Source organism: Chamaea fasciata, unplaced genomic scaffold (assembly GCF_029207755.1).
Source record: "Chamaea fasciata isolate MVZ Bird 193981 ecotype frontalis unplaced genomic scaffold, bChaFas1.0.hap1 SCAF_27, whole genome shotgun sequence".
NCBI lineage: Eukaryota > Metazoa > Chordata > Aves > Passeriformes > Sylviidae > Chamaea > Chamaea fasciata.
The window spans coordinates 7522-34367 of record NW_027094112.1 but is presented as its reverse complement, the minus strand read 5'-3'; the positions used below and the strand labels follow the sequence as shown (position 1 = coordinate 34367).

Genomic DNA, 26846 nt, shown 5'->3' with positions numbered 1-26846 from the left:
CCCTCCGCCCCGTACCGGGGGGGCATCGCGACCACCCGGGGTGCGGAGAGGGCTGCGTGGCTACTCTGCTGGCAGAGCCAGCCATCGGCAGGGATGCCCCGGCCAGGCTGCGCTTCGCTTCTGCCGCTCCCCGGCTTCACCCCCGGACCCTCCGCCCCAGCGATACGCCGCAGCGGGCGGAGCCCCCCCGGGCTCGGGCCGCGCCCCGCTCTCTTGCCGCCGCTGGGGCGGGCGTCGGTTTGCTGACGCAGTGTCTGAGCACGGCGCGCACGCTTTGGGTTTTTTCTTACTTCATTTTGTAACATCTTTTTCTCCCCCCTTCTTTCCCTCCCTGTCCCGCTCGCGTCCCTCCTCCTTCTCCTCCCTCTCCCCACCCCCCTCCTCATCCGCGGCCCCGGCCCGGCAGGAGCGGCAGGAGGGGCCGGAGTGGAGAGGAGACGAGCGGAGCCGAGCGGAGCGGGCAGCTCCCGGGATGGGGCGCGGCTCAGCGGGACCGCGGCCCGTCTGCCCCCCTCTGTGCTCCCCGCTCCGCCGCACCCTCTGCTGCCTCCTGGGGCTCCAGCTGGTGCTCGGCGCTGCGCACCCAGGTGGGACCGCGCTCTCCCTCCCTCCACTTTCCTGAGTTTTCTTATCGGGAGGAAAAGTGGGGGCTAAACCACGTCGAGTAGACAGACCAGGGCTGGGGGACTCCCCCCCGGCCGGGCTCCCCTGGGGAGGGGGTGGCGGGACCCCGGCGGCGCGCAGGGCGGAGGGGGCCGCCTCGCTATAACGCGGATCGCATCGCTGTGGCTTATTTCCTCGCGGAATGTATTGCTTGCTTTTACTACGGTTTGTTTTACTCCATCCCTCTCCGGTCGTGGTGCCTTCCGCCACGTTTTCTTTTCTCCAGTTTTGTCGCGCCGTGTTTTCTTCCCGATCGGCCGCATTTGCGCTCCCTTTTATCGCTCTCGAGTTTAACTCCCCGCGCAGAGCGGCCACGCAGCGCCGGCCGATGCCAGCGGAAACGCTTCCGCGGCCGCGAGGGGGGCCAGGGCCGGGGGGCGGCCGCCGACCCGCTGCGCTCCGCAGCCCCGCTCCGGCCCTTTGTCTCTCCGGGGAGGGCAGTTCGCGGGGCGGGAGGTCGGGAAGGGGCCGAAGGGGTTTGTTGGAGCTTGCGGCCCTCTCCCATCCTGACCCCCTCCCTTCTCCCGACGTGTTACCCCTATGAAAAAGTGCCCCCCGGTATCGGGGCCCGACTGGGTATTTGCAAATTTCTTTTTTTTCTTGGTATATCCTCACAATAAAGTCAACGGGTTGTATTTTTTCTTTTTTTAACCTTCTGAAGGCACTATGAGCCAGACACTGGAGGCTCCTCTGCACGGCCCCTGAAATTGCCGTTTGAGACCTTTTTTTATTCCTGGATAGTCTAGCCTAGAACTAAGGAACTGCTGTGGGGGCTTCCTTGAATTATTTTGGCCCTATCGATAAAAATTTAAATTTTAAAAAGAACGCAAAATTGGCTACTTTTGAGTGAAAATAACAACTGTAAACCCTTGGCCTATTTTATCAGAGCACATTTAGCAAATCCAAAGCAGATTTGGAAGTGGCAGCACAGCAACACACTCGTCCCCTGCCCCCACCTCCCCTTGCCCCCTCGCTTTCCTCTCACCCCCCAGTCTCACAGTTCTGGGGCTGAGCCGCCTCACTCCAGGGGCAGACATGGGGTCATGGACAGTGGGCAGCAATCCCATGCCAATCAAGGGATCAGTTTTGGGGGATCAGAGGAGAAACTGCTTGGCTGGGAGATGGAGAAAGTAGGAAGCAATGGGAAAGGAGACCCCTGTACCCTGGGGCATTTGGAAGAGCGGTCAGAGTTTGCTGTTGTTTGTAGACATCTCAGCTGGACTTTCCACAGCTGAATTCCTGTTAGACCTCCCCATAATTTACTTGAGGGCTGTGAATTCCTCCTTCTGTGGGTTTTAAGGGGGTTATTTCATTTCAGCAAGGTTTTGCTACCTTTACAGGCCAATTCTGGCTGTTTCATCCCAAAAAATGTCAGTGGGATCCAGGTCTGGCGATTCTGAGAACAGAGGCACCTCTGTCCCGGCTGTGGGGCGGGAGCGCGGTGGCAGCCGACCCCATGCCGGGCCTGGGCGAGGAACAAGGCAGCTTTCAGCGGCCGCCAGCCTGCAGGGCTGTGTCACTCGTGCCTTCCTGGTGCTGAGCACCCTCGGCTCTTTCTCCTCCCCATCCTGACTTTCAGCGGCTGCTGCCCTGCATCAGTCCTGGCTGAGACCCTGTGAATGCAGAGGGCAGAGTATAGCGACATCCAGGATCTTCCAGCACCAGGCTGGTTTGCAGCTCAGAGAGGATCCTCACTAAGAGTTTGGGATCAGGGTAGAGTAGTCCTGAGAGTTCCTTGTTACCAAGGACACTTTCAGTGGGGGCCAGCCCAGAAGACAGGTGTTGATTCCCCTGGGGAACTCTTGCTTACTTGTGAGGTTTGTGCCAAACCCTCACCTCCAGGACAGCCAGAAAGGTGGAGCAAGAGCTCTTGGCAGGAGGTTTGGGACTCCTTGCTGGGATATCTCCTCCAGCTAACCCATCTGTGCTGCATCATGTGGGTACCTACATGCCTTCCCAGGGAAACTGAGGCAGCAGCTGCCATCCTGCCAAGGCTGCAGGCAGGAAAAGGTCCTTGTCTCAATGCCAGGACTTCGTGTTGGATCAACTTCCCACCTATCCAGTGGTCAGTGTAGGTGCTGCCATGTTGGCTGTGGGACAAGAGAGAACACAAAAGGGATCTGGAAAGAATTTACAGCCTGTACAGCAAACAGAGCAGCCTTTGCATGAATTTCCCCCTGCCATTTTCCCCTTCCTAATGTAAATACCTTGTTGCATGGCAAATGCAGCCCCAAGAAATTATATCTTGATCTTCCTCAGACTGTTTAGGAGCAGGAAAAGGGGTCAGAGGTGCTCTGCTGCTGGAGCGTGGCAGGGCACAAGGAACTGTGGAGACCTCACCTCCCCACTGTCTGCAGCCATGGCAGCTGCTGGGACGTGGCAGCAGGGCTGGGGATGGTGCTTATGCAAGAATGACAAGAGTGGGAAGAGATTTAATTTAACCTTCCACGCAAAACTGTCCCCTTCCCCTAAAGCCACCCAGTTGATGTGGGGACCCCAGGAGGTTTCCCATGGGGAGGTGCTCCTTGCGAGCATGTGCAAAGGCATTTTCAGGTCTTTGTGATGGTTAAAGCCACGTTGCAGATTTTTCTCTCTGGCTTCATTTTCTCTCTGGCGAGATTTTGCACCTTTCCCTGCAGGCAGAGGCAGTCTCCTTAAGTATTACTTCCTTAAGTATTTTCCAAGGAAATATTTTGCCCCCAAATCAAAGCAAATGTGTGCCGAGGATGTTATCATCCCTCTGTACTAAATCATTTTTTCCAGATGGTAAATCCATCACAAGAGGCTCTGGTCCCGTTGCCTTGGTGGGTACTTGGAGCAGGGAAGAGAAGGCTTTGGTCCAGCTCTGCCAGAGGTCCCAGTGTTATCCATTGGATCATCATGCCCTGCTCAGCTCCATGAATGCAGTTGGATCTTGGGTGGGAATGGGAGTGGTGGCTGCCCTCCCACCCACTCCAGCCCATCCTGAGCCAGCATTTCCTTATCGTTACAGTTCGGGGCGGCTCAAATAACGATACATAAACTCTGGTTTCTTCGGAAGGCATTACAGTGAAAGTTTATTGAGAGGCACATCCTTTTATACAGTGTTTCAGTACAATGAATATTATTGGTCGTTTGGAGCAACACCTCTTGACCATTTCTCACAAGTAAACAAGTTAGGAAAAACACCAGGTGTCAGGAAAAGGGATATCTACAAGGATTATTTTGGTTCCTCATGATTTCCCAGGCCAGAGTGGGACACAGCCTCAAGCTACTGCCTGAAGCCTTAAAATCTATTTTCTGACCACTGTCAGTTCCCACATTTCCTGAAGGGTTGTTGAGGCAATTTGTAAAATTTGGTTCTTCATGTGCAGTGAGAAGCAGGATTTTAATTAATCTGAACTGTGCACAGCTCGCAGAGCATCGACATTTTTCTCATTCCTTAGATTGCTTGGAGCCCAAAAGAGACCCACGCAGATGCTCCTGTTCTTAAAGAACCCATCTGTAATTTCTTAAGGATTAGAAAATGATTATTGAATTGACTTGCAAGTTCCTGGGAGCACTCTTTAGTCTGGGAGCAAAGGTTTGGCTGTTTCAGAGGGCACAATATCTCCATCCCACTGCTCAGTCCTGCACTGCACCTCGTGCTGTTGCAATAGGGATGCACATGGGATTTTCTATGTGAAACTGCCTTGTTTACAGGATGGTGCAGAGGTGGAATGGACAGATGGAGCTTTTCCCATTCCTCCACCTGAATCCAGACACAGCAGCTTGGGGCTCTGTAGTAGTGGCCCCATCACCCCAGTAATGCCTGGTCTGGGAGTGGTGGGCATGAGGCAGGGGAAGGGCATCCGGTGGGAAGTTTCATGGTCAATATCATTCTAATTAAATATATCTATATGTGGGACACTGGAGGCTGCTCATGGTAGTGTGAATGTTCTTGGGTTTGGTGAATAGGGGGGTCCCTGTCCAATGACAGTGATACCACTGCTCATGGAAAAAAACATAAGGAGTGGTACTGGAGAAACGAGGGAGGAGAAATCTATGGATCTTGCATCAATTTGGGGGGAGTTTCTTTAGTAGTTTTGAAACATTTGATAAGTCTTAAGCCAACTGTGCTGGAAGCACCTTGTGTACGAGGACATGTCAGGGCTGTCCTGCACATCACATCACACCACTGGCCGGTTTGCTGGCCAGGGGGTCTGGGGTACTGCTGCACTGTGTCCTGGGAGGGAGCCTTTACCCCTCCCACTGCGCTCTTGATGTGTCCATTGCACTTTTCCATCCTGGCTGGAGCCCATTCAGTGGATGGTGTTGCCTTCATCTGCCTGCATTCCTTGGGAGTCAGAACCTCTGGATGAATGCAGCTGCTGCAGGGCTGGAGCCTGTGTCAAGTCTAGGGAGCAACTGGGGAAAATTTCCATTCTTCTATCCTTTTCTGAGTACCAGAGGGCAGATTCTGGGGCTCTTGTCACCCTTGTGGCCACTGCTGTGGTGAGTTCCTTGGGCTGCCCAGGGACAAGTATCCCTTCTGAAATGCATTCATTTGTCTGTGTCCCAGGCAGGATGCTGGGAGAATGGACTTCTTAATGTCTGCAGAGAGGCTGAAACAAAGTATGTGGTACCCTTCCAAAACCTTTACAGGACAGCAGGGGTGAGTGGGGTAGTAGGTAGCCATCATCGTCGCAGCCAAGTAAGGAGCTCATCTCTTACAGCTCCCACCATTAAAACAACAGCTTTTCTCTGACTGTTGGGCCAGCCAAGAGGAGTTTCTCAGCTCCAAGTGCACATCCTACTGCTCCATACCCCCAACCAGACTGTCCGAAACTTCACTTTCTTCTTTGTAGCAAGAGGTCCTTTACTCCGTGAGGTCTGTTTTTAGTCTGAAGTTCCTCTCTAAGGAGTTGCATGGATTTACCGATGCCAAGAACATCTGGGCGAGGTAGAACCATGACGTCCTTCCCGCAGGCTGGGAATGCTCTTGTGTCGTGTGATTGCTGGCAGCTGGGAGGCTGTTGGGAGCTCCCATGGACACAGCTGATGATTTTATCACCATTTCCCATTCCCAGCCTGCACAAGGATGCACAGGCTCCTTCGTCGGGCCAAAAATTGGTGCTCTTCATGGCAATGGCTATGCTTTTTTGCTCTTCTCCACATCAAAACGTAAGGTTGGCATTAGCTGTGCCTGGACTGACTGCTGGAGCTGGGCTTTGCTGGGAGCTTCTCTCCAGGAAGAAGATTTTCCTCCAGCGGAGTAATTTGTCCTGTAATATGAAATTCAAGAAGGAGTTGGGGCTTTTCTGTGACCCTGCTGTATCCCTCAGCAGAGCTGTCTGGGCATGGTTGGGGGAGCAGTCCTGGAGTCCTGCTCTCCTAAATGTCACTGGAAGGTGAATCATCAGGCTGGTCCCCCATTCCAGCAGTTCCTTCTCCTCCTCAGGGCTGTGCAAGCTGAGCCCAGCTGAGGCTTTGTCAGGTGAAACTCCTGTGTTCCATGAGCAACTATTTTTGGTTCTCTGTGGAGTCCCAAAATGGCTTGCATTGAAAGGGTCCTTAAAGACCATCTCCTTTCACACCCTGCCATGAGCAGGGACACCTTCCACTAGACCAGGCTGCTCCAAGCCCCGTCCAGCCTGGCCTTAGACAGTCCCAGGGATGAGACAGCCACAGATTCTCTGGACACCCTGTGTCAGGGCCGCTCCACCCTCACAGGGACAAATTTTTTTCCCAATATGCTGTGTAACCTTGCCATCCTCCAGCTTAAAGCCACTGTTCTGTCACTCCAGGCCCTTGTCCAAAGTCCTGTCCACCTCTCTTGGAACCCCTTTAGGCACTGGAAGAGACTCTGAGGTCTCCCTGGAGACTTCTCCTGGCTGAACATCCTCAGCTCTCCCAGCATGTCTGTATTTTTGTGTCATCTTTTTCTATTTATTTATTTATTTTTTGTTCCAGGAGAATTTTTCTTCTCTGTTGCTGATCTTTTTCTCATACTTGGTGCTTCCCCACCATGCTTATCGTGAATGAGTTCCTGCTTCCCGCAGTTTCTCACCCATCAGTGTCATGTGGGTTTCAGAGCCTCTGCTCACCTTTGGGCTGCAAAAATGGGCTGAAAAGGTGGTGGTTTGGAGTAGGTGGCTTGGAGATGTGTGCCCTGTTTGCTGGCAGATGAGATACATTACATGAGGAGGTTCAGGCTGAAACAGGGATTCCTTTCTGCTCCGTGCGAGTGAAGGGTGGATTTCTTGCTGCCAGACATTACAGGTAAAACTTTTTCCTGGGCTCACAAATCCAGATGAAGGTGTTAGCACAGGGGGCTGCAGCCCCTGAGGCAGCTCATGAGTCTCGGAGCACCAATGGAGGCCTGTTTGCTGGCATGGCTGGGGCACCTGGTAGGGCTTCAAGGCTTTGCTGCCTTTACCGGGTGGTTTGGAGCAAACCATATCCATGGTGTGTCTGCAGCACAGGAACCTCTGAGAGGGATCACCCCTGTGGTTCTGGGTGTGCTCAGCCTCCTGTGCAAGTGACCTGGAGCTGTGTTTTTTGAGACAGCCCACATAAAGGGGAACCTTGAATGAGAACAAGGGCAGGGAGCACCTTTGGTAGGGCAGCTGCAGGGCAGGGCTGAGTTCCAGAGGTTTGCCAGGGGCTCTGACATCACACGATGCCATGATCAGCCTCACAGAGGAGCCAAAGAGGTGGCAGGAGCTGACAGGCATGTGGTAACAGAGCCTCACTGCACTGACATGTTTGGGACAGCATTTGCTTTCAGTTGTAATTGCAGCCAGAGCCCTGGAGCTGGTGCAGTCCACAATAACTGGGATTTGGGGTCTAGCTTCAGTCCTTTTTTGAGTTTGCTCCCTGCATTTGTTGCTGGTGATGGAAGGATGACAAATGCAATGGCACAGGGATGTGGGTGGCTGAGCTGGAATGTGTTTGGGGCTGGGTGGTACCAAGGATGCCCATCCACGTCATGCTGCAGGGCTTTCTCTGTCTACTGTCCCTGTGGCCTCTCTCATCCAGTGCTGCCCACAGTCCCCAAAATTGCTGGTTGTGAAGCTTTCCATATTTGCTTGAGGGCGGTAAAGCTGTTGTGGGAAGGGTTGAGCTGAGTTCCTTCAGTCCAGGCTTCCTGCTGGCCAAGAACTTGCTTTTTTTGATTAAGAAAAAAGAATCTGGAGCCAGCACAGGGTGTAAAAGCTCCCTTGAGGTCTGCCTCAAAAGATGGCAGCTTCTCCATCCCTGCAGTGTTCAGCCACCAGTACCAAGGCCAGTTTCTCCTGTGGTGCTCGGGTATGAGCATCCAAGTATTTCTCACACGGGAGAGTGTTTCTGCTGGCAGAGCCAGTGTCCTGCTTTCAGTCCCAGCTCCCCCCTGTCCCTGCCATCACACTGCCTTGTAGCACCAGCTGCTTCTGTGATCCCACCAGTAGGCTGAAGGCAGCATCGCAGTGGCTGCACAACTGGGACAAGACACTATCCTTGATGGAAGTGTGTGTGTGATTTTGCTTTGCTTTCACAAGTCATCCGCAGAGGAGGAGGACCAGGATGTGATGGGTCAGAGCTACTCTGAGCTGGCCCTGCTCAAAAGGGGGAAGATGCAGGAGGGAGAGACAAAGTATGTAAATCTCAGCCCTGATTTAATTTTGGTGATTCCAGGCAGAGCATCCAGCAGGATTGGGTTTTCCAGAGCTCTTTGTCCTGTGCCAGAGGACAGCTCCTCTTTGGGAAGGATCTGCAGGTGTTGCCATCAGTGGGTTTCCATAACTGGGGGGTGATTGGAAAGCTCTGCCTGTGTAATTTCAGGTCCACAGGTGGATACCAAAACCTGAGGAACATCTCTGAAAGGAGTCAGCCATAGCTGTGCCATGGCTACTGAGGGCAGTGCAGGAGAGCGGGCCCTGGAAGGGACGAGGACATTCCCAGTCCCTTTGGGATACTCCTCTGGAGTCGCCTCCTGCAAGGATTGGGTTTGCTCTGCAGAATACCGCCTTGGGAAAAGGAATTCATTGATCCAAACTTGCCTCCTCCCACCCAACTACATATCCATCCTGGGGTCAGGAATGCTGGATGCTCCTCTCAGTGCCCAGGAACCTATCCAAGCACCACTGCTAATGTCATGGACGCCATGGACCCAGTCAACCCCAAATTCCATAGAAATAAGGGAAAGGGAGGTGTATTTTTGGTGAAGCACAGCTTTGCTGCCTTGTGTTGAACTCCTGTGGGTTATTCCCCCAGCTCCTCGCCAGCAGTGCACAGCAAGTGGCTTTGCACAGCAGTTTTGCTGGAAGAGCTGTGGGGGTGCCAGGGCTGAGCTGGTGCTGGAGCTTTTCCGTTCCTCCAGGCCCAGCAGACACTGGGGACACACACTGCGTGGCCTCTCCTGCCTTCTTTGAACCAAGGGGCTGAGCTGCTTGCAGCATGCAGGGGCTGCCCAAATCCCATAGCCTATAATTTCCTACCTCCAGCTCTTCTGTTTTTAGAATAAAATGGTATTTTGTGCTTCTCTGGCCCCAGGCCTGCCCCCTCCAGTCTGGATGGCTTCCTTGAACACGGTGCCACTGCAGGGCCACTGGTGAGTGTGACCCTTGCATGGTGCTGCCATCCCTGATGTGACACTGAGCACCCTGACACCAATTCCTGCTCCAGGGCTTTTCCAACCCCATATTATTTTTTTCTTGCAAGACCAGGCTCACAGGTAACAGTGAGGGGTGCCCTGTTGCTGATGCTCCCTGTGGTGATGCTCATGGTAGAGCAGTTTTTTCTCTTCTAAGGAGCAAAACACTGGTCTTTGGCTCCTTTCAGGGGAGCCACTGTGGCATCAGGCTGTGCCCCAGGGAGGCCTCTTCCTGCTTCAGTGAATCACAGTACTGATGCTACATCACCCAAACCTGCTTAAAGACCCCCATGTCCCTGGTGCTGGAGGGGCTGCACTGTCCTCACTGTAGGTGGGAAGGGGAGAGCAATGGGCTGGGTGTGGCATGGGTGGTGCTGGCATGGGGAGAAGGTGTTTGCTGGGGGTTGAGCTGGTCTCCCACTGTCCAGGTCAGGATCAGGCCAGATCCAGCTGGAGAAACACCAGCACCAGCCTAAGGAACCTGAGCTTCAGCCAGCCAGAATCAGCCTTTATCTATATTTTTGCTTATTTTTCTCACTTGCCATGATTTTTAAAATATTTTCAGTGAAATTAAATGTTTCCCTTAATTTAAATAAAGCCCTGCAAACAAGCTACACTTTTGTTTATTTGACATCATCAAATAAATGTCCTCTGGGCTGGGGAAGGGACTTCTGACATAATTTCTGTCCCAGAGCTGGGTTGATGCTGGAACTCACAAAAGAAGTGGGAATGTCTGTCTTCCTCCACTTCTGTTTCATACACAGGGCAGAGAAGTTCTGTGAGCCAAGATGTTTGTTGCTTGAATGTGCCAGAGCTGCCTGTAACAACAGAGGTGGGACAGGATGAGGTTGTGGGGAAATAAGAAATGAAAACCTTTTCAGCCCAAAAAATGTATACAATGGCAAAAATCCAAAGCAACCAAAGCAAAATATAGTGGGGCCCGTGAGTTCACTTGGACTTCTGGTGAATGTGGTGGAAAAAAATAGGATGTTTTATAACAAAAAAGGAACAACAAAAGTGGTGGTGTTGATGTGGTGCTTTCGGAAGATTCTTGCTGGGATGTTGGGGCAAGAAGAGGCAGTGAGAAGCCCTGAGGTGGCTTTTTAGCTTAAAAACATTCATTTGAAGAAATAGTCTTTCAAACGCAACACATCAGCTGTAGCAGCGTGTCCCAGCATAACGTCTGGGATTTACTGGTTTATACAGGTTTTGGGATAAAGTCACCTGGTGGGGTGACCCCCAGTGATGTTGGGGTGCAGGGAATTTCCTTGTGGATGCATGGTTGGCCCATGGCAGCAGGCAGGACTGTGGGACATGTGTGGAGTTGGGGTTGATCTTAGCCTGTCTTCTCTTATCGGCTGCACCTCTGTCTGCTGGCAGCAATTCCCCTCACTTGGCTTCTGCCTCCCAATGCCTCGGCTGGGATTCCAGAGGGTCCTGGTATGACATTTTGTATTTGCTGGGGCTGTGAAGGCATTTTCCTTCACAGGATGGGAGATCTTCCCCACCAGTTCCTGTTTGCTCCACAGTTTCTAGCAGGTTCCCAAACATGCACAGCAGTGACGCATGTGCTTTTTCCCTGCTCTGTTTTTCTCTGCCCAGAGCAGATGGCTGGTGCTGAAGCCATTGGCTTCTCCAGCACTGGCATCATTGCAATCCCTGGGAATGCTGCAGCCAAGTGCTGCCCATGGGAGGTCTGTCTTGAACAGCTCTAACGATGCAGTTAGAGTGGGCAAGCACTTTGCTCTGGCTGTATCAACCCAACAGCCACCCTTGGTGGTGCCACACTGGATACAGACACCCACCTGTGTCATTCTGCCCAGAGCCCACCACCAGGGATGGGCACTGGCACAAATCCTGAATCAGTGCTGAAGGGAAGCGGTGGTCCCCGGCATCCCAGGTGCTGTACCCAGGGATGCATGCCAAAACTTGCTTTGTACAGAGCCAGGATGTTCTGTCAGGGCTCAGAGCTGTTCATGGCACTTACTGAATCCCCAGCACCCTTTCTGTTTGTTCTCTCCCCAGACTCCAAAGTCTTTCTCATCTACAACACGGCTGTGCAGGGCTGCCTGGAGACCAAGGACTCACTGGTGCGACTGGCCAAGGGCTGCAACGCCAGTGCCCCAGCCCAGCATTGGAAATGGGTCTCCCGAAATCGCCTCTTCAGTGTGGGGGCCATGCAGTGCCTGGGGGTGTCATGGCATGGGGCCAACGCCACGGTGGGGCTGCACCTCTTGGCCACCTACGAGTGTGACCGTGAGTCGGTCAACATGCGCTGGAGCTGCCGTGGGCTCGGGGAGCAGCTCTCGCAGCATCTAGGTGCCCGCCTGGGCAATTCCTCCATGGACAGGGGGGACCAGGTGCATGACTCACAGTGGAGGACGTATGGCACCGAGGAGGATTTGTGCTCCATACCCTACTCTGGTAACACCTCCTTGGGCATTAGTGTTATCCTGTAACCCAAACCAGCCCCAAAATGTGAGCTGAGACTGTGGTGCTACAGCAATTGGGTCCTGCCTGGGAAGCTCAGTCCCAGTTTCCTGGAGCTACAGAACCAAACAGAATCAGGGCGATGGGGAGTGGGAAGCCTTCGGGCACCCCATAACCTCCCACACTGGGCCAACCTGCACCCCTCACCCCAAATCTCCCTTCAGTCCCGATAGGCACATCCTCAAGCAAAGGCTCCTCTTTTCCCTCAGAGATTTACACCATCCAGGGCAACTCCCATGGGAAGCCCTGCACCATCCCCTTCAAGTACGACAACCAGTGGTTTCACGAGTGCACCAGCACGGGGCGGGAGGACGGGCACCTCTGGTGTGCCACCACCCAGGACTATGGCAAGGACGAGCGGTGGGGCTTCTGCCCCATAAAGAGTAAGTAGAGCGGCACATCCCATGGGAAAAAGCAAAACCTCCATGCCAATCCCTCTTGGGGACTTTCAGGCTTCTCCTCTCCCCCTGTGAGCATTCTGCAGTGCCAGAGCACCAAGTTATTGTGGTTTACTGGGTTATTTGGAGGTTTTGTGTGTCTGTTGTGTGCTCACCCTGCTCATCTCCACAGGCAATGACTGTGAGACCTTTTGGGACAAGGACCACCTCACAAACAGCTGCTACCAGTTCAACTTCCAGTCGACACTGTCGTGGCGGGAAGCCTGGAATAGCTGTGAGCAGCAAGGGGCCAACCTGCTGAGCATCACAGAGATCCATGAGCAGACTTATATCAATGGTGAGATTCTGCCAGCCTGGCTGTGCACTCCTTATCTAGGGCAGAGCTGATGGCACTGTGGGCATTGCCACTGCCAGTTTGCTCTGCCTGCCCCAGGTTTGGGGGGTGACAAGCTGGGGACTGAGCTGGGCTTGGGGAACTGATTCTGCCCCTCCGGCTGTGTTGGCGCCAGGTCTGTTGACTGGGTACAGCTCCACGCTCTGGATTGGGCTGAATGACCTGGACATCAATGGAGGCTGGCAGTGGTCAGACAACTCACCCCTCAAGTACCTCAACTGGGAGAATGGTGAGACAGGGGAGGTTATGTTGGTGATGGGGCCTGAGGATCACCCTGTGACCACCAGAGATGGCCCCATGACAAGGGAGGTGGCCCTGCTTGCTGCAGAGTATCCCCTTGCTGCATGGGGACAGAGAGCCCTAGAGGCCTGAGACATCTTTGGAGCTGGAGCAGGGACACAGGGTGCTGAGGGGGAATTGGGCTTCTGCAAACACTCATTGACCCTGTGGATAACTTGGGCTGACATTCCTTGTTTGGCATATTGCTGCATCCCTGCTTAGTGCTGGAGTGTGGCATAGGAGTAGTCTCCAGCAGCAGACACTCATCCCTAACCCTGGGGTACTCAAGGGGAAGAGGGCCCATTGGTCATGCCTGGTGGCATCACCCAAAGGCATTGGGGGGACTACACTGAAACCCTTGAAGGAGGTTTGAGGACAGGTGGAAGGAGTTCAGGTCTTGTCCTTTGACCCCCTGACTGCTCTCGACATTTCCAGGTAAAACAGTGACCCTTTGGGTTCCTCTGCATTGAGGCACTGTAAATAATCGTGAGCATGTTGTCACTTGTCTTCATCATGCAAAATAACAAAAGAAGTTTTACTGGTGTTGAAGCAGGCAGAGCTGCATTGGTGGCTGTGTCCTGGCTCCTCAGTAGCCTGTCCCCTCCTTACCCCACTCTCCAGACCAGCCGGACAACCCCAGTGAGGAGAACTGCGGGGTGATTCGCACCGAGTCATCTGGGGGATGGCAGAACCGTGACTGTGGTATCGCCCTCCCCTACATCTGCAAGAAGAAGCCCAACGCCACAGCTGACCCCTTCCTGATGGGTGAGCAGGGGATGACCAGCACTGGGAATGGGCAGCTCTGTAACCCATCTGGGTGTGCTCCCAACCCAGCATGGTCAGGGGGTGCTGTCCATATAGGTGCCCATGGTGTCCTCAGCTTGCTGTCCTAGGTGTGCAGAGCAGGGCTTGATTTAGGAAAAGTCATCCCCAAGGAACATTTCCAGGAAGTGCTTTGTGCCATTGTATCCTGCCAGACTTGTGGTCCGAGGTTAAGGTGGACTGTGAGCCCAGCTGGCAGCCCTTCCAGTCCAACTGCTACCGGCTGGTAGGAGAGAAGAAGAGCTGGCAGGAGGCGAAGAAGACCTGCCTGCGGAGCGGGGGTGATCTGGTCAGCATCCACACCCTCTCTGAGCTGGAATTTGTCACCAAGGATATCAAGCAGGGTAAGGAGGAGCTTGCTGTGCCAGCAGCCCCTTTCTTGTCTTATAGACTCCATGGAAAAGTCCCTGGATGAGGGAGAGGCTGTAGAGTTCACTTTGTGGTTGTGCAGGGGGTGGAGGCCCCAGGGTGGGAGGTGCTGTGTTCCTTGGAGGAGCTCATAATCTGGATGCATCCTCCATCCAGCAAATGTAAAAGCTGTTCCCGGAGCCTGCAGTGCTGAGTCAAAGCTACACAGCTGCAGCTGGGAATGGTGCTAGTCCTGGCTGGTTAGTGTAGGAAAAGGTGGGAAAAAAATTTCTGCTGGACTTTCTGGAGGAGGCCAGCAAGGAGGTATAGGAAAGTGGAGGAAGGAAAGGAAACACTGCTGTCTCCAGGCTGGTAGCAGACTGCGATTTGCAGGGAAGGAGTGGTTGAAAACCGGTAGTTCACTGGACCTGAGCCTACAGACCTGGCCTTCTACTCCCATACTTCAAGCCCTTCTCTGAAAGCTGCAGCCAGATGTCCCTGTGTTCCCGCTCTGGGGGTCTATGTCCTTGTATTTCCCACTCCGGGGGTCCATCCTTGCGGGCAGGAGCTGCCCTGCCCTGTCCTGCTCTGTCCTGCCCACTGGCACAAGGGGGTCAGAGCTGAGCCCTGAGTGGGTTTTGGCGGGTGCTGTGCAGAGACCAGTCCCATCACGAGGGCTGAGGTCACCAGGGGATTCTGCATAGGGTCAGCCACAAGGAGGGAATTTCAGTCCCTCCCTTCTTGTCCTGGCAGATGTGGAGGAGCTCTGGATTGGCCTAAATGACCTCAAGCTGCAGATGAACTTTGAGTGGTCAGATGGGACGCCTGTGAGGTTCACGTACTGGCACCCCTTCGAGCCCAACAACTTCCGTAACAGTCTGGAGGACTGTGTGACCATCTGGGGACCGGTGAGAACCTGGAGGGGATGGGGGGTTATCCTGCACCTCTGTAAGGAGCACCGCAGCATCCTCATTGCTGAGGAAGACATTTCTTAGGGAGTGCCTCCAACTGGGTTCAGCCTAGCTCATCTGAGCCATTGGGATGGGAGGAATCCATCTCATCATCCTTGGGGATTTGGTGTGGGGAAGGAAAGTCTTTGGACCCAAGGTAGGGGCAAAGGGGCTGGGGTATTCCCCAGGCTGTCAGATGGGCTCATTGCCACTCCTCTTCCCACCCTGCAGGAAGGGAGGTGGAACGACAGCCCCTGCAACCAGACGCTGCCATCCATCTGCAAAAAGCCTGGTCGGGTGAGCCAGGAGAAGGAGGAGGATGACCATGGGTGCCGAAAGGTGAGGGCCACCTGGGGCAGCAGTGGCTCTGGCTGCTCCATGGCTCTTCACAGTGCCCAAGGCTTCAGGGGACCTATCCCTAAGACTATTTTGGGGAGCCCTCTGAGCAGCACCCAGAGCAGCTGGTCTGTTTCTGAGAGCTGCTGAGCTGGAGCACTCTGGAGCTGCTGAGCCCCTCACTGCTATGGTGAAGTCCATGGGAAGAAATTGGGATACAAAGCACATGCGTCTGTGCACATTGTCCAAGACCCACCCCATCAGGCAGCCTTGGCTGCCAGCAGGGATGTTTATTTTTCCCCCCTTGCCTCTCTTTGTGGCAAAACACAGGAACACGTGGAAGCCTAGCAGGATGGAGGTGGCTGCTGGCCCTATGCCTTAACATGATGACAGGCTGCCTCCTGCAGGCAGGCCATGGGCATTTTGGGGACACCAAACCAGCGGATTTTCACTCAGCCTGTGCCCTGCCTCAGTTTCCCCAGCTGTCACATGGGGCTGAAGCCGCCCTGTTCCCACGCTTGCTGGAAAGTGACTTTTGTGGTTCTCTGCAAAGCCTCCAAGCACTGAGCCTGGCAGCACTGTGGCTCTTGAACTTCTCCCAGCCTTTCAGAGCTGGCCTGTTTGCTTGCACCCTGACTAGCAAGGAGCCGCTCCAGGCCAGCTCCCAGAGGTGCTGCTGGGCTCCCCCCATGTCTTTGCCCCATATTCAGACGCTGCTTGGCTCTGCCAGAACTCGGGGGAACACAGCATCCAGGAGAGCTGCCATGCAGAGCCAGATTTGAGGGCTGCCAGACACAGCTGGAAGAGCCCCAGTCTCCACAGGTGCTGGGGATGAGACACTCAGTGGCAAAGCTCTGCTACCACGCATCTGTGTGTCCCCAAAGCAATCCTGAGGACTCCCTATGCAGATTTAACTCCCTCCTGGCTCTCCAGCCACAGTCTTATCCTGGTCCTGGGTGCCCAGCAGAGATGCACTGGGAAGCAAACTGTGAGGGACAAATGAAGCAATGAACCAATGCAAGGGACAGATGAAGCAAGAACCATCCTTCCTTTACTTATTCTCAATGAGGACCTTTGCCACCCAGAGGAAGCAGCTGGTGGAGAGGAGGCACATCTTGCTCAAGGGTTTGGTCCTATCCACTCCAGCCACCCTGCTGGTTTTTCATGGTGGCATTGCTGCTTTTCCCCCTCTTTAAGAATCCCCTTTATTTCAGGAGCAGCCTTAAAGGAAGCAATGACAGATAGAGGTTTGGGCAATGGGAAACACAGATCAGAAGAGGGATGTGAGGGCACACTGGGATTGGAAGCTGGAGGCTACAGTTGGGGTTGGGATCATGTCCTGGCCCCCTTTTGGATCGCAGGGACTCGCTGTAGTGCTTAGTGTGTGGGAGTGCACCCCCAAGGTATTAGAGGTGCTGAGGCTGCTACTGGTTGGGGACATTGCACTGTCCCAGGACAGGCCCCTTTCTTGGCTGTTCAGTTGCATCCATGCTGTTCCAGAGGGACCCAGCTTATGGGTCTGTACCTGGATTGGCCAGCTTCGGAGAAAGGCTGTAGGAGCAAGAATTTGGGGCAAAAACTGGGATTTGGGGTTGTTTTCATTTCCCAAAGTGGCTCTCCTGTTTCCCTTCTCACTGTGCTGTTGATACTGCATATAGCATGTGCCCCCACTGTCCATCCAATGCCCGGCGGACCCAGGAGTAGAACCCTAGTGATGCTTCCCCTTCCAGGGGGTCACTGAGCCTGGGGCCACTTGGCTCCTTGACTGAGCCACTTCACCCTTGTGAAGGGTGTGTGTCCCCTCTTGCAGATGAGCCCCCATGTCCCTCCCCACTCTGCCACCACCGCTGCCAGCCCCAGGGCCACCCTGCTCCCTGCTCTGGCAGAAAACAGGTGATGTTGTGTCTCCAGCCCGGAGAGACTCCAACATCAACAAGGCGGGGATTAAAGCTGGCTGCAGTGGTACTCGCTTTGGACTCACCCCTGCAGCGTAAAGAGGAGGATTGTGTTCCTCTGCCTGCGCCTTGGCTGGGGCTGGATGCTGGCAGGGAGAGATGTTAGCCCAGCTTTGAAGCTGCCTGGGTGTTTGTTTTGCCTCTAACCATGTCTTCTGGGGCCAGGGGCTTGTTAGAACTCAAAGCTGAGCAGGGTCAAGCTGGGGCAGCTGGGGGCAGGAAACTTCCCAGGAGAAGGCAGAGGCAGTAGTGGGATGTTGCTCTCATGCCCTGGGATTGCTCCCATCCTTCTGGGGAGGTCCATGTGGGCAGTGGTGGATGTTCCCTGTCACCCATCCCCAGGGCTGGAAGTGGCACAGCCCATCCTGCTTCTGGCTGGGCGAGGACCGTGTTCCCTACAGTGATGCCCGCAAGACGTGCTCCGACTATGGCTCCACACTGGTTACCATCACCAACAGGTCAGAGCCATGCCAGTGGTGGTGGGTTTGCCCCAAAAAGAGCCCTGCAAGGTGGGGGCTGGAGCATCGTGGGCAGCTCAAGGTCTTGGCTCGCTATATCGCCCACTGTCCCTGTCCCTGCAGGTTCGAGCAGGCATACGTGAGCAGCCTCATCTATGGCTGGGATGGGGAGTTTTTTTGGACAGCTCTGCAGGACATCAATGAGACAGGCGCGTTCCACTGGCTGAGCGGTGATGAGGTTATGTACACTCACTGGAACCGCAACCAGCCCGGTAAGGGATGAGGGTGGGATGGGGACTTCCCCTTCATGCAGGGCGGGGCTGGCACTGTCCCCCAGCACAGTCCAACCCTAAGGCTGCCATCTCCCCTGCTCTTGTGAGTGCTCCAGGTTACAAGAAGGGTGGCTGCGTGGCTCTGGCCACCGGCAGCTCCATGGGTTTATGGGAGGTGAAGAACTGCAGCACCTTCAAGGCCAAGTACATCTGTCGGCAGAACATGGGCACCCCCATCAATCCTGAACTGCCCGGTCCTTTCCCCACGCCCAGCCTCACTGCCACCTGTCCCCCAGGATGGAGCTCCGACCCCAAACTCCGTCACTGCTACAAGGTGAAGGGGGGTTGGATAGGTCGGTGTGGGGATGCATGTGCCTTCCCAGTGCAGGGGAGTGAAGGGGCACATTTTGGTGCTTGCAAGAGACATCTCACAACCCTGGCTGGGGCTGGATGGCAGAACTGTGCGCTGGGATGTGGCTGGCTGCTGGTGGGAACAGTGCTCTGCTCCTGTTCTGCTGCTGAGCCCCCCATGCTGTGGGTTCTTCTTTTCCCAGGTATTCAGCTTTGAAAAGCTGCAAGAGAAGAAGACATGGATCGCTGCGCAGGAATTCTGCCGGGAGCTGGGGGCCCAGTTGCTCAGCCTAGGAAGCTATGAGGAGGAGCATTTTGTCGCTAATACCCTCAACAAGATTTTTGGGTGAGAGGCTAGCAGCCTTAGTGTGTCCCACTGTCGAAGTGCGCTTGACACAAGCTCATAGCCCTCCTGGCACTTGCTCTGGCACATGTGAATGGATGGATGGATGGATGGATGGATGGATGGATGGATGGATGCATGCATGCATGCATGGATGCATGCATGGATGGATGGATGGATGGATGGATGGATCTCTCTGAGCATAAACTGGTGTACAGAAGGTGCATCAGTTGGTGTGTTTGATGTGGGAGATGCGCAGGAAGTTCAGTGTAATTTGGGGATGGAGCTTGGATTTAAAGCAGCTCTGGATAACAGCATGCCTGTTATCCCAGTTCCTACCTTCAGGTATGTGGGGATGGCAGGCTTTGAAAACAAACAGAAAATGTTCTGATTATAAATATATATTTGGATATAAATATGAACCCCTCTGGTTTGAAGGGAGTTGTGTACTCATCTGTCCCCCTGGCTCCCCATAGGGAGTCAGAACCAGAGCTTCATGAGCAGCACTGGTTCTGGATTGGCCTGAATCGGCGGGATCCCACTGGTGACCAGAGCTGGAGGTGGAGCGACGGGCTGGGGGTGAGTCCAGGAGGCATTTGAGTTGTGAGAGGGACAAATCTGGTGCTGGTGGTGATGCCCAACACTGCCCATCTCTCTCAACCCCCCCAGTTCTTCTACCACAACTTTGACCGCAGTAACTATGATGATGATGATATCCGGAGCTGCGCAGTGCTGGATCTGGCCTCCCTGCAGTGGATGCCAATGCAGTGTGAAGCCCAGCTGGACTGGATCTGCAAACTACCCAAAGGTACTGGCAAAGGGGTCCCCAAACTCATCAGCTGTGACTGACCTGGAGGAGTATGGGCTGTAGGGTGGTAGAATCCTCTGGAGGAGGGAAGGTGTTTCCTAATTCAGGGACTAGGAAAGGTGCTCTCACTTCTGGGGGAATTTAGGAGGGGCATCCTGCTGTTGTAGCCCATGGATGGTCTGTGGAGAAGCATCCCAGCCTGCATCTCACTGACAGCTTCTCCTTGCCCCTTCTCCAGGTGCCGATGTGAAGGAGCCGGAGATCACGACCCAAGGTGTCTTGGCCACAGCCTTTTGACACAGTCACAGACTATTCTGTGTTGGATGGGACCCACAAGGACCATTGAGTCCAGCTCCTGGTCCGGCACCCCAACAATCCCACCCTGTTCTTGAGAGTGTTGTCCAAATGCCCCTTGAGCTCTAGCAGCCTTCGAGCCATAGTTACTGCCCTGGGGAGCCTGTTAAGTGCCTGACCACACTCTGGGGGAAGAATGTTTTCCTGATATCCAACCTCAACCTCTCCTGACTCAACTTCACTTCATGCATAGACCACCTGATGTCTTCAATGGGTGTCTGCTGCAGTGTTATTCGGAGGAGGATGGGGCCTGGGCAGGGTTTTGGCGGGGAGGGGAGCCCAGGCATCCTGCTGCAGCTCCACTGCAGGAGAGGGACAAAAGCAAAGCAGCCCAACAAGCAGGGACCAAGGGTCAGGGTGGCCATGGCAGGGGTGTCAGCCTCAGGGTGACACTGGTCCCTGCCTGCAGGCAGCAGAGAGTGGGTGAAGTACCAGGAGGCCGAGTACAAGTTCTTTGAACACCACTCAACATGGCTGCAGGCACAGCGCATCTGCAGCTGGTTCCAGGCCGAGCTGACGTCCGTGCACAGTGAGGCTGAGCTGCACTTCCTGGGCCAGAACTTGAAGAAGGTACCAGGGGGACAGGAACTTCCTGGAGCACCAGTGGGCTCTGCTGCCTTGTGGGCTGCTCTTCCTTGTCTTCTTTCACCCTTTTCTGGAGGGACAATATCTGGGGGTGCTGGGCTTTGCTGGGGTCACGATGGACTTGTGTGGTGGCTGGTCCTGATACCTGGGGGTAGTTTGGGGGTTCAGCAAAGTGATATTTTTTGCCTTGCTTTTGTAAGCTGGGGAAGGGTCTCTGATACCCATGGCAGCCTCAGTTGCCCCCAAAGATCCCCCAGTCCCTGAAGGGCACTGATATGTTCTGTCTGGGCATGCAGTTCTCCAGGGGCCAGGAGCAGCACTGGTGGATTGGGCTGCACACCTACGAGAACGACGGGAGGTTCAAGTAAGTCACAGACGGCCACTGTATCCTTGGACGTCCCCACACCACTATGTCCCTGCATGTCCTTACACTATTGTCCCCACCTCTCAGAGTGCTGACTCAGCAACTGCATCTCAGGGGTCTCATCCTGGGCTGCTGGGCTGGAGGTTCCTCACCCAAGAGGGCAGTGGTGGGACATGCTCCCAGTTAGGGCATTCAAGTGGTCCCATTCACCAAGTCACTGCTCAGCCTCATGTTCCTCCTGATGCTGTTCCAGGTGGTCTGATGGGTCCCTCCTCAACTTTGTCTATTGGGCGCCGGGCAAGCCTCGGGCCATCAGCAAGGACAGGAAGTGTGTGTACATGACAGCCAGCCGAGGTGAGGGCAGGGCAGGGCAGGGCTCTGCATGGGTTTCTGAGGGGCTGGGGCAGCGGTACTGGTGCAGAGGGGCGTCATGCCCAGCCTATCCTTCCCCACAGAGGACTGGGGGGACCAGAAGTGCATGATGGCGCTGCCTTACATCTGCAAGCGGAGCAACGGGACAGCTGTGAAGCCTTCCCTCTCCCCGATACCTGCTGCCATGAGTGGGGGCTGTCCCCAAGGCTGGCTGCCCTTCCTCAGCAAGGTACTGCTGGAGGGAGGGGGACAGCAGGATGGGAGAGGGCATGGCAGGATGGGAGAGGGGATGGCAGGATGGAGAGGTGATGGCTACTTCCTGGTCTTCCATGAGCCCTCCAGAGGCACAGAGGGGCTGGCTGTAAAATGGCAGAATGGAGAGGGATGCTTGCACATGTTTTGTGGGGAGTGCTGGGGGATGCATTTACAGGGATGCTGGGAGATGTGCTGTGAGATGGGGAAGGTGAGGTGTATGCATAGGTTTGCCAGGAGAGATGTGGGAGTGCCAGAGGGATTGGGGAGTGGCGGGCATGAGGGTGTGCAGGGGAGAAGGACCATTGGGGCAGAACGGAGCTGCGGAGGGTGGCTGGGTGGGAAGGGTGCAGGGCTCAGGGTTGGGGGCAGCTGCACCTTCTGGCTCATTCTGTGCCCCTGCCTGTGCAGTGTTTCAGCTTCAATGGCCACAACAAAGGCGAGCTAGTGAAGTGGCCAGAGGCGAAGCGGGTGTGCGAGAGCCAGGGCGCCATCCTGGCTACCATTACCAGCCCCCTGGAGCAGGGTAGGTCTACTCTGCCCCACCACTCCACCAGAGTTCTACCTGCCAGGGGTGGTCCTCAGCATCTCACCTGTCACTTGCAGCCTTCATCACATCCATGCTGCCCAACATCTCCTTTGACCTCTGGATTGGCCTGCACGATGCCCAGGGGGAGTTCCAGTGGGTGGAGGGGGAGCCGCTGCGGCATGTGAGCTGGGCACCTGGAGAGCCCTCAGGCTGCAGCTCTTCCAGCCCCCGTGATAAGCCGGTGAGGGAGATTCCCCATAGCACCCCCATCCCCCAGGAAGGTCTCAGTGCCAGGCCCAGCCTTGGAAAAGGAAGGATTTAGTGGGTTGGGGTGGCTCTCCAAGGGCAGCGCAGGATGCAGCCCTGCAGGGTGGGGGTTTCTGTCATGGGGATCTCTGTGGTGTAGCACAACAGTGCTAAGAGCAGTGCTGACCTTGTGGCTTGGCTGTGCAGACCAACTGTGTTGTGGTGTGGCATGGCCCACCCCCACTCTTCACGGGACGCTGGGATGACCGGAGCTGCCTGGAGGAGAAGCATGGCTATGTCTGCCAGCAAAGCATAGGTAGGAGAGGTATGAGGGACAGCCCCAGCTCTCTTGGCTGGAGATCTGCCACTGCCATCCTGGTGCCCCTTGCTGTGGTGGGACTGGGGAGCTTGGAGCAATGGGTTTAGCCTGGGGAGAGTTGGGGAGACAGACTTAACTTGGGCAGGTGGGTCCCTGGTCCCAGCCTTTTGTGGGACAGCCCCAAACCTGTGCACACCAGCCTGGCTTAGTGTGTCCCACAGGGACATGCATCCTGGTGGAGAGCTCCCAGATGGGGTTGGTGCTAGGGTGTCACTGGCTTGTGATCCCCAGGGATGTCCCTCTGCCCTCCCCAGCTGCACCAGGATGTCACCAGGTGCAACCAGCACAATATCGCCAGGGACAGCCTGGCCTGGGTAGGGATGGACAAGGAGGTGACCCACCTGGGATACAGGAGTGTCCTCTGTGCCCTCTGACCATGTGTCTTTGCTCCTCCAGACCCGTCCCTGAGCCCTGCGCAGGCACCATTCCCCCCTTCTCCTACCGGCACCCTCTTTTACCACAACAGCACTTACCGCATCCTGCAGAAACCCCTCAGGTGGCATGAGGCGCTGCTGCTCTGCGAGACCCTCAATGCCACCCTTGCCACCATCCCCAACCCCTACAGCCAGGCCTTCCTCACGCAGGCTGTCAGTAGCCTGCGGGCTCCGCTCTGGATTGGGTTGGCCAACAATGAGGTGAGGGAAGGGGGCAGGCACTTGGGACACTGGTCCCCAGAGGGGTCACAGCAGCCCCTCAGGCATCTCCTCCCTGTGCTCTTCCAGGGAGGCCGGAGCTACTCATGGCTGACGGAGGAGAACCTCATCTACACTAACTGGCAGGACGGGGAGCCCCAGCAGATCACTGGGTGCTCCTACATGGACACGGACGGGAGCTGGCGCACAGCTGGCTGTGACACCAAGCTGCAGGGGGGCATCTGCCAGCTCCAAAGAGGTGCTGGCCAGGGGGCCTGGGGTAGTCTGAGTGGGGTGTGACCAAGGATTGGAAATGGCATCCCCCCAGGGACTTTATGGAGCATGTCCTCGTGGGTCTGGGTGCCCCAGTGTGCTGTGGGACCCCAACATCCTGTGCCCCACCACACTTTAAATGTATCATGTGCTCCCCAGGTCACCCCCGCACACACAAGTGGAGCTCCAGTGGCAGCTGTCCCAAATCGCTGGAGGACTCATCCTGGATCCCCTTCCGGGACCACTGCTACACCTTCCACATGGAGATCACCCTTGGGCAGAAGGACGCCATGAGGAGGTGCCAGAAAGGTATGAGAGGGTTGGGGTGGTAAAGTAGGGTGATGCATCCTTGGAAATGGTTGAGAATGGGATCCCCAGGATGTTTGTGGGTGCAGCAGAACTCCCTTGTCCCTGTGCGTGTGTCCAGCCTTGGTCAGCCATTGTCTCCTTGCTGTTCCGTGTTAGGGTTCCCCAGTCACCGTGCGGTTCACGGGTGGGTCCTCAACTTTGTCCTCTTGGACACTGCTGCTCCCTAACTCAGTCCTCTCAGTTCTGGGCTCCTCCATGACAGTCTTCCCTCTGCAGTTGGCGGCACAGTGTTGTCCATCCAGGATGAGATGGAGAACATCTTTGTGTGGGAGCATCTCCAGGCATACGAGGGCCTTTCCAAGGGGGCCTGGCTGGGCATGACCTTCAACCCCAAAGGTACAAAGGAATGAATGAGGTTTGAGATACTCCCCCAGACACCTCCATGAATTCCCACCAAGTCTGCAGTGAGCAGAGGAAGCCTTTGGTGGTGGCACCACTAAGGAGGGCTCATGCCGTAGGGTGACCAGGTGCACCAGTATCTCGACATACTGTGCTCAACATACTGTGTCTGTCCTCCTCTGGCTTGGTGGGATAGGAAACCCAAAGCCTTCTCCAAGGCACTGGAGCCTGCAGATTCAGGAAGGTGCACTGTAGCCCCTGGTCCTCCCCATCACACATCCCCACCATAGAATCACAGAATCCCAGATTGGTTTGAGTTGGAAGAGACCTTAAAACCCGTGCAGTCCCACCCCCTGCCATGGGCAGTGCTGTCTTCCACTGGACCAGGTTGCCCAGAGCCCTGTCACACCTCCTTGTACTTTCTGAACTGGGGCAAAAGTGGAGTATTCTCTTCAGCCTCCTCAAGCCTAATTTTTCCATTTCCCAGGTGGCATCTTGGTTTGGCATGACAACACTGCCGTGAACTACTCCAACTGGGGCCAGCATGACACGGGGCCCAGCATGCTTAGCCAGAACAGCTGCTACTGGATCCAGAGCAGCAATGGCATGTGGCATCTAGGCTCCTGCACAAACGTAACCATGGGGGTCATTTGCAAGATCCCTCGAGGTAGGGCCCCCTCTGCTGCCCAAGGCTTCTGGGCTGATGTAGTGTGAACTGGGGGCCTGGGCAGGGTGCTGCATGGCAGAGATGTCATGCTGGCTGCACCAAACACATGTTTTGGGTAATTTCAGTGCAGGGGCTTGTATGGGTTGGTGTTAGGGTCTGCAGGTCTCCATTGGGCTCAGTGATGGGCTGTGCATGTCTCAGTGGCTGGGTCAGCTCCTTGGGGCAGGATGAGGCTGGTGGGACAGTGGTGGAGCAGAGCCAGAGGACCACCCCAGCTGTTTATCACCCAATGCCTATGTGGTGCAGGACTGGGAGCAGTGCAGGGTGTGGGTCCATTGGTGCTGGTGGTGGGAAGATGGGAGGGTGTCATGGCTATGCGCTCACCTGTCTGTGTTGCCATTGCAGTGGAGGAGAGCAGCTTTTCCAGGGCAGGTGAGTGGCGCCATGAGCCTGGGCACAATACTGGGACTGGAAACTAGGACTGGGAGCCAGTGCTACAGCTCAGCTTGTGTAAATAACCAAAGGATTGGGATTTGTGGGTGGGGAATGCTATTCCCAAGTGACTTTGGCCTTGGCTTAGGACTTCTGAGCAGCAGGAACCTTTCTTCCACGAAGGTGTGTGTCTGCACAGCTGCTTGCCACACTGGATCCTGTGCCCACATTGCCTGGTCAGTCTGGGGAATGACCAACATGTGTTCTGTTAGGATCCCAAAGATCCATCCCAGGCAGCTGCTAAGTCTTCATATGCACCAGGAAAGACGTAGGGAATCTGCCCAGCTCCAGGAGGTTTGCCAGGGGCAAGATGTCCCCAAAGCAGCAAAGCAGATTTGCAGAGTCACAGAATATGCTGAGTTGGAAGGGACCCATAAGGATCATTGAGTCCAGCTCTTTAAGTGAATGATCTATATGGGAATCAAATCCACAGCTTTGGTGTTATTAGCATCATGCTCAACCAGCTGAGCTGATCGCATTCCAGTCCTGTCCTCCTCTGACCCACCATGAGGGAAACAGGCTCCCCAGGGCAGTGGTCAGCCTCAAGACTGCCAGAGCTCCAGAAGTGTTTGGTCAGCACTCTTAGTCACAGGGTGGGATTCTTGGGGTGTCCTGTGCAGGTTCAGGAGTTGGACTTCATGGCCTTTGTGGGTTCCTTCCAACTCAGGACATTCTGTGATTAAATGACCCTGCCCAGAAACATGGGTTTGGCTGGAGCCCCACCAGCCCCAGCCTCTCCTGCAGGCTGAGGAAGGAACAGGAGCCATCTGTCTGCCTCTCAGCAGCCTTTCCTCCCTGCAGCTCTACCGGAGAACACGACAGCCATAGCAGTGGTTGTGCTGTCGATGCTGGCGCTGTGCGCCGTGCTGGGGGTCGTCCTCTTCCTGTACAAGCGTCGACAGAGTGCAGAGCGCAGCGCCTTTGAGAGCGCTCGTTATAGTCGCACCACCTCCAACCCCAGTGAATCTGCCGAGAAGAACATCCTGGTGTCGGACATGGAGATGAATGAGCAGCAAGACTAACAGCAGAGGGGATGCTGGGGGTGGGGACCTGGGGAGGGGGGAGGATGGAGAGCATCACACGCTATCCCCATGGTGCATGGGGCAGGGGTGGCGGTGGGACTGGTGTGGCAGGGCAGGGAGAGGGGCGGGGGTCAGGGTTAGGGTCCAACCAGGTGGGCAAGAGGAGGGAGCCAGGGTCCCTCCTGCCCCAAGTCACTGCCGTCAGCTCTGGGCTTGTCCGCAGCTGCTGGGGTTTTGCCTGCAGCAGCTGTGGAGGCAGTTTCAGGGGTGAAAAGTTTTGAGGGAAGTTGCTGCACAAGTTTGAGAGCTTTCCAGCAGCATGAACAGGCTCCAAGACACCTTTGCCTTGGGAGAAGGCAAGCACAGGTATTCAGGCCCTGCAAACAGGCTCTTCCACCCAGGAACTGAGCTGGTGTCTGACATCATCCCAGGCAAGAGGTCTCCAAAGCTGATCTACCTCCCCTCTGTGTGCAGTGGCAAGGACCCTGCCAGCTTCCAGCCCCACCACTGT

At 55.3% G+C, this 26846-nt stretch overlaps 1 protein-coding gene across 1 annotated transcript; it reads left to right on the top strand.

The window, feature by feature from the left end:
- The first annotated feature begins 434 nt into the window (after nucleotides 1–434).
- Nucleotides 435–26344, top strand: MRC2 (mannose receptor C-type 2). Its single transcript, XM_066205120.1, has 30 exons — nucleotides 435–587; nucleotides 11282–11680; nucleotides 11956–12129; nucleotides 12317–12481; nucleotides 12654–12767; nucleotides 13439–13582; nucleotides 13795–13983; nucleotides 14741–14895; nucleotides 15169–15276; nucleotides 17571–17686; nucleotides 17810–17958; nucleotides 18075–18292; nucleotides 18513–18655; nucleotides 19129–19231; nucleotides 19322–19460; nucleotides 19699–19734; nucleotides 20224–20384; nucleotides 20696–20763; nucleotides 21017–21117; nucleotides 21219–21364; nucleotides 21799–21913; nucleotides 21994–22157; nucleotides 22370–22478; nucleotides 22938–23176; nucleotides 23264–23432; nucleotides 23606–23755; nucleotides 24032–24151; nucleotides 24642–24821; nucleotides 25227–25253; nucleotides 26115–26344. Exons 1-30 carry the CDS (start codon nucleotides 473–475, stop codon nucleotides 26333–26335), a joined length of 4437 nt encoding a protein of 1478 aa, XP_066061217.1. The 5' UTR covers nucleotides 435–472; the 3' UTR covers nucleotides 26336–26344.
- Nucleotides 26345–26846: the final 502 nt, after the last annotated feature.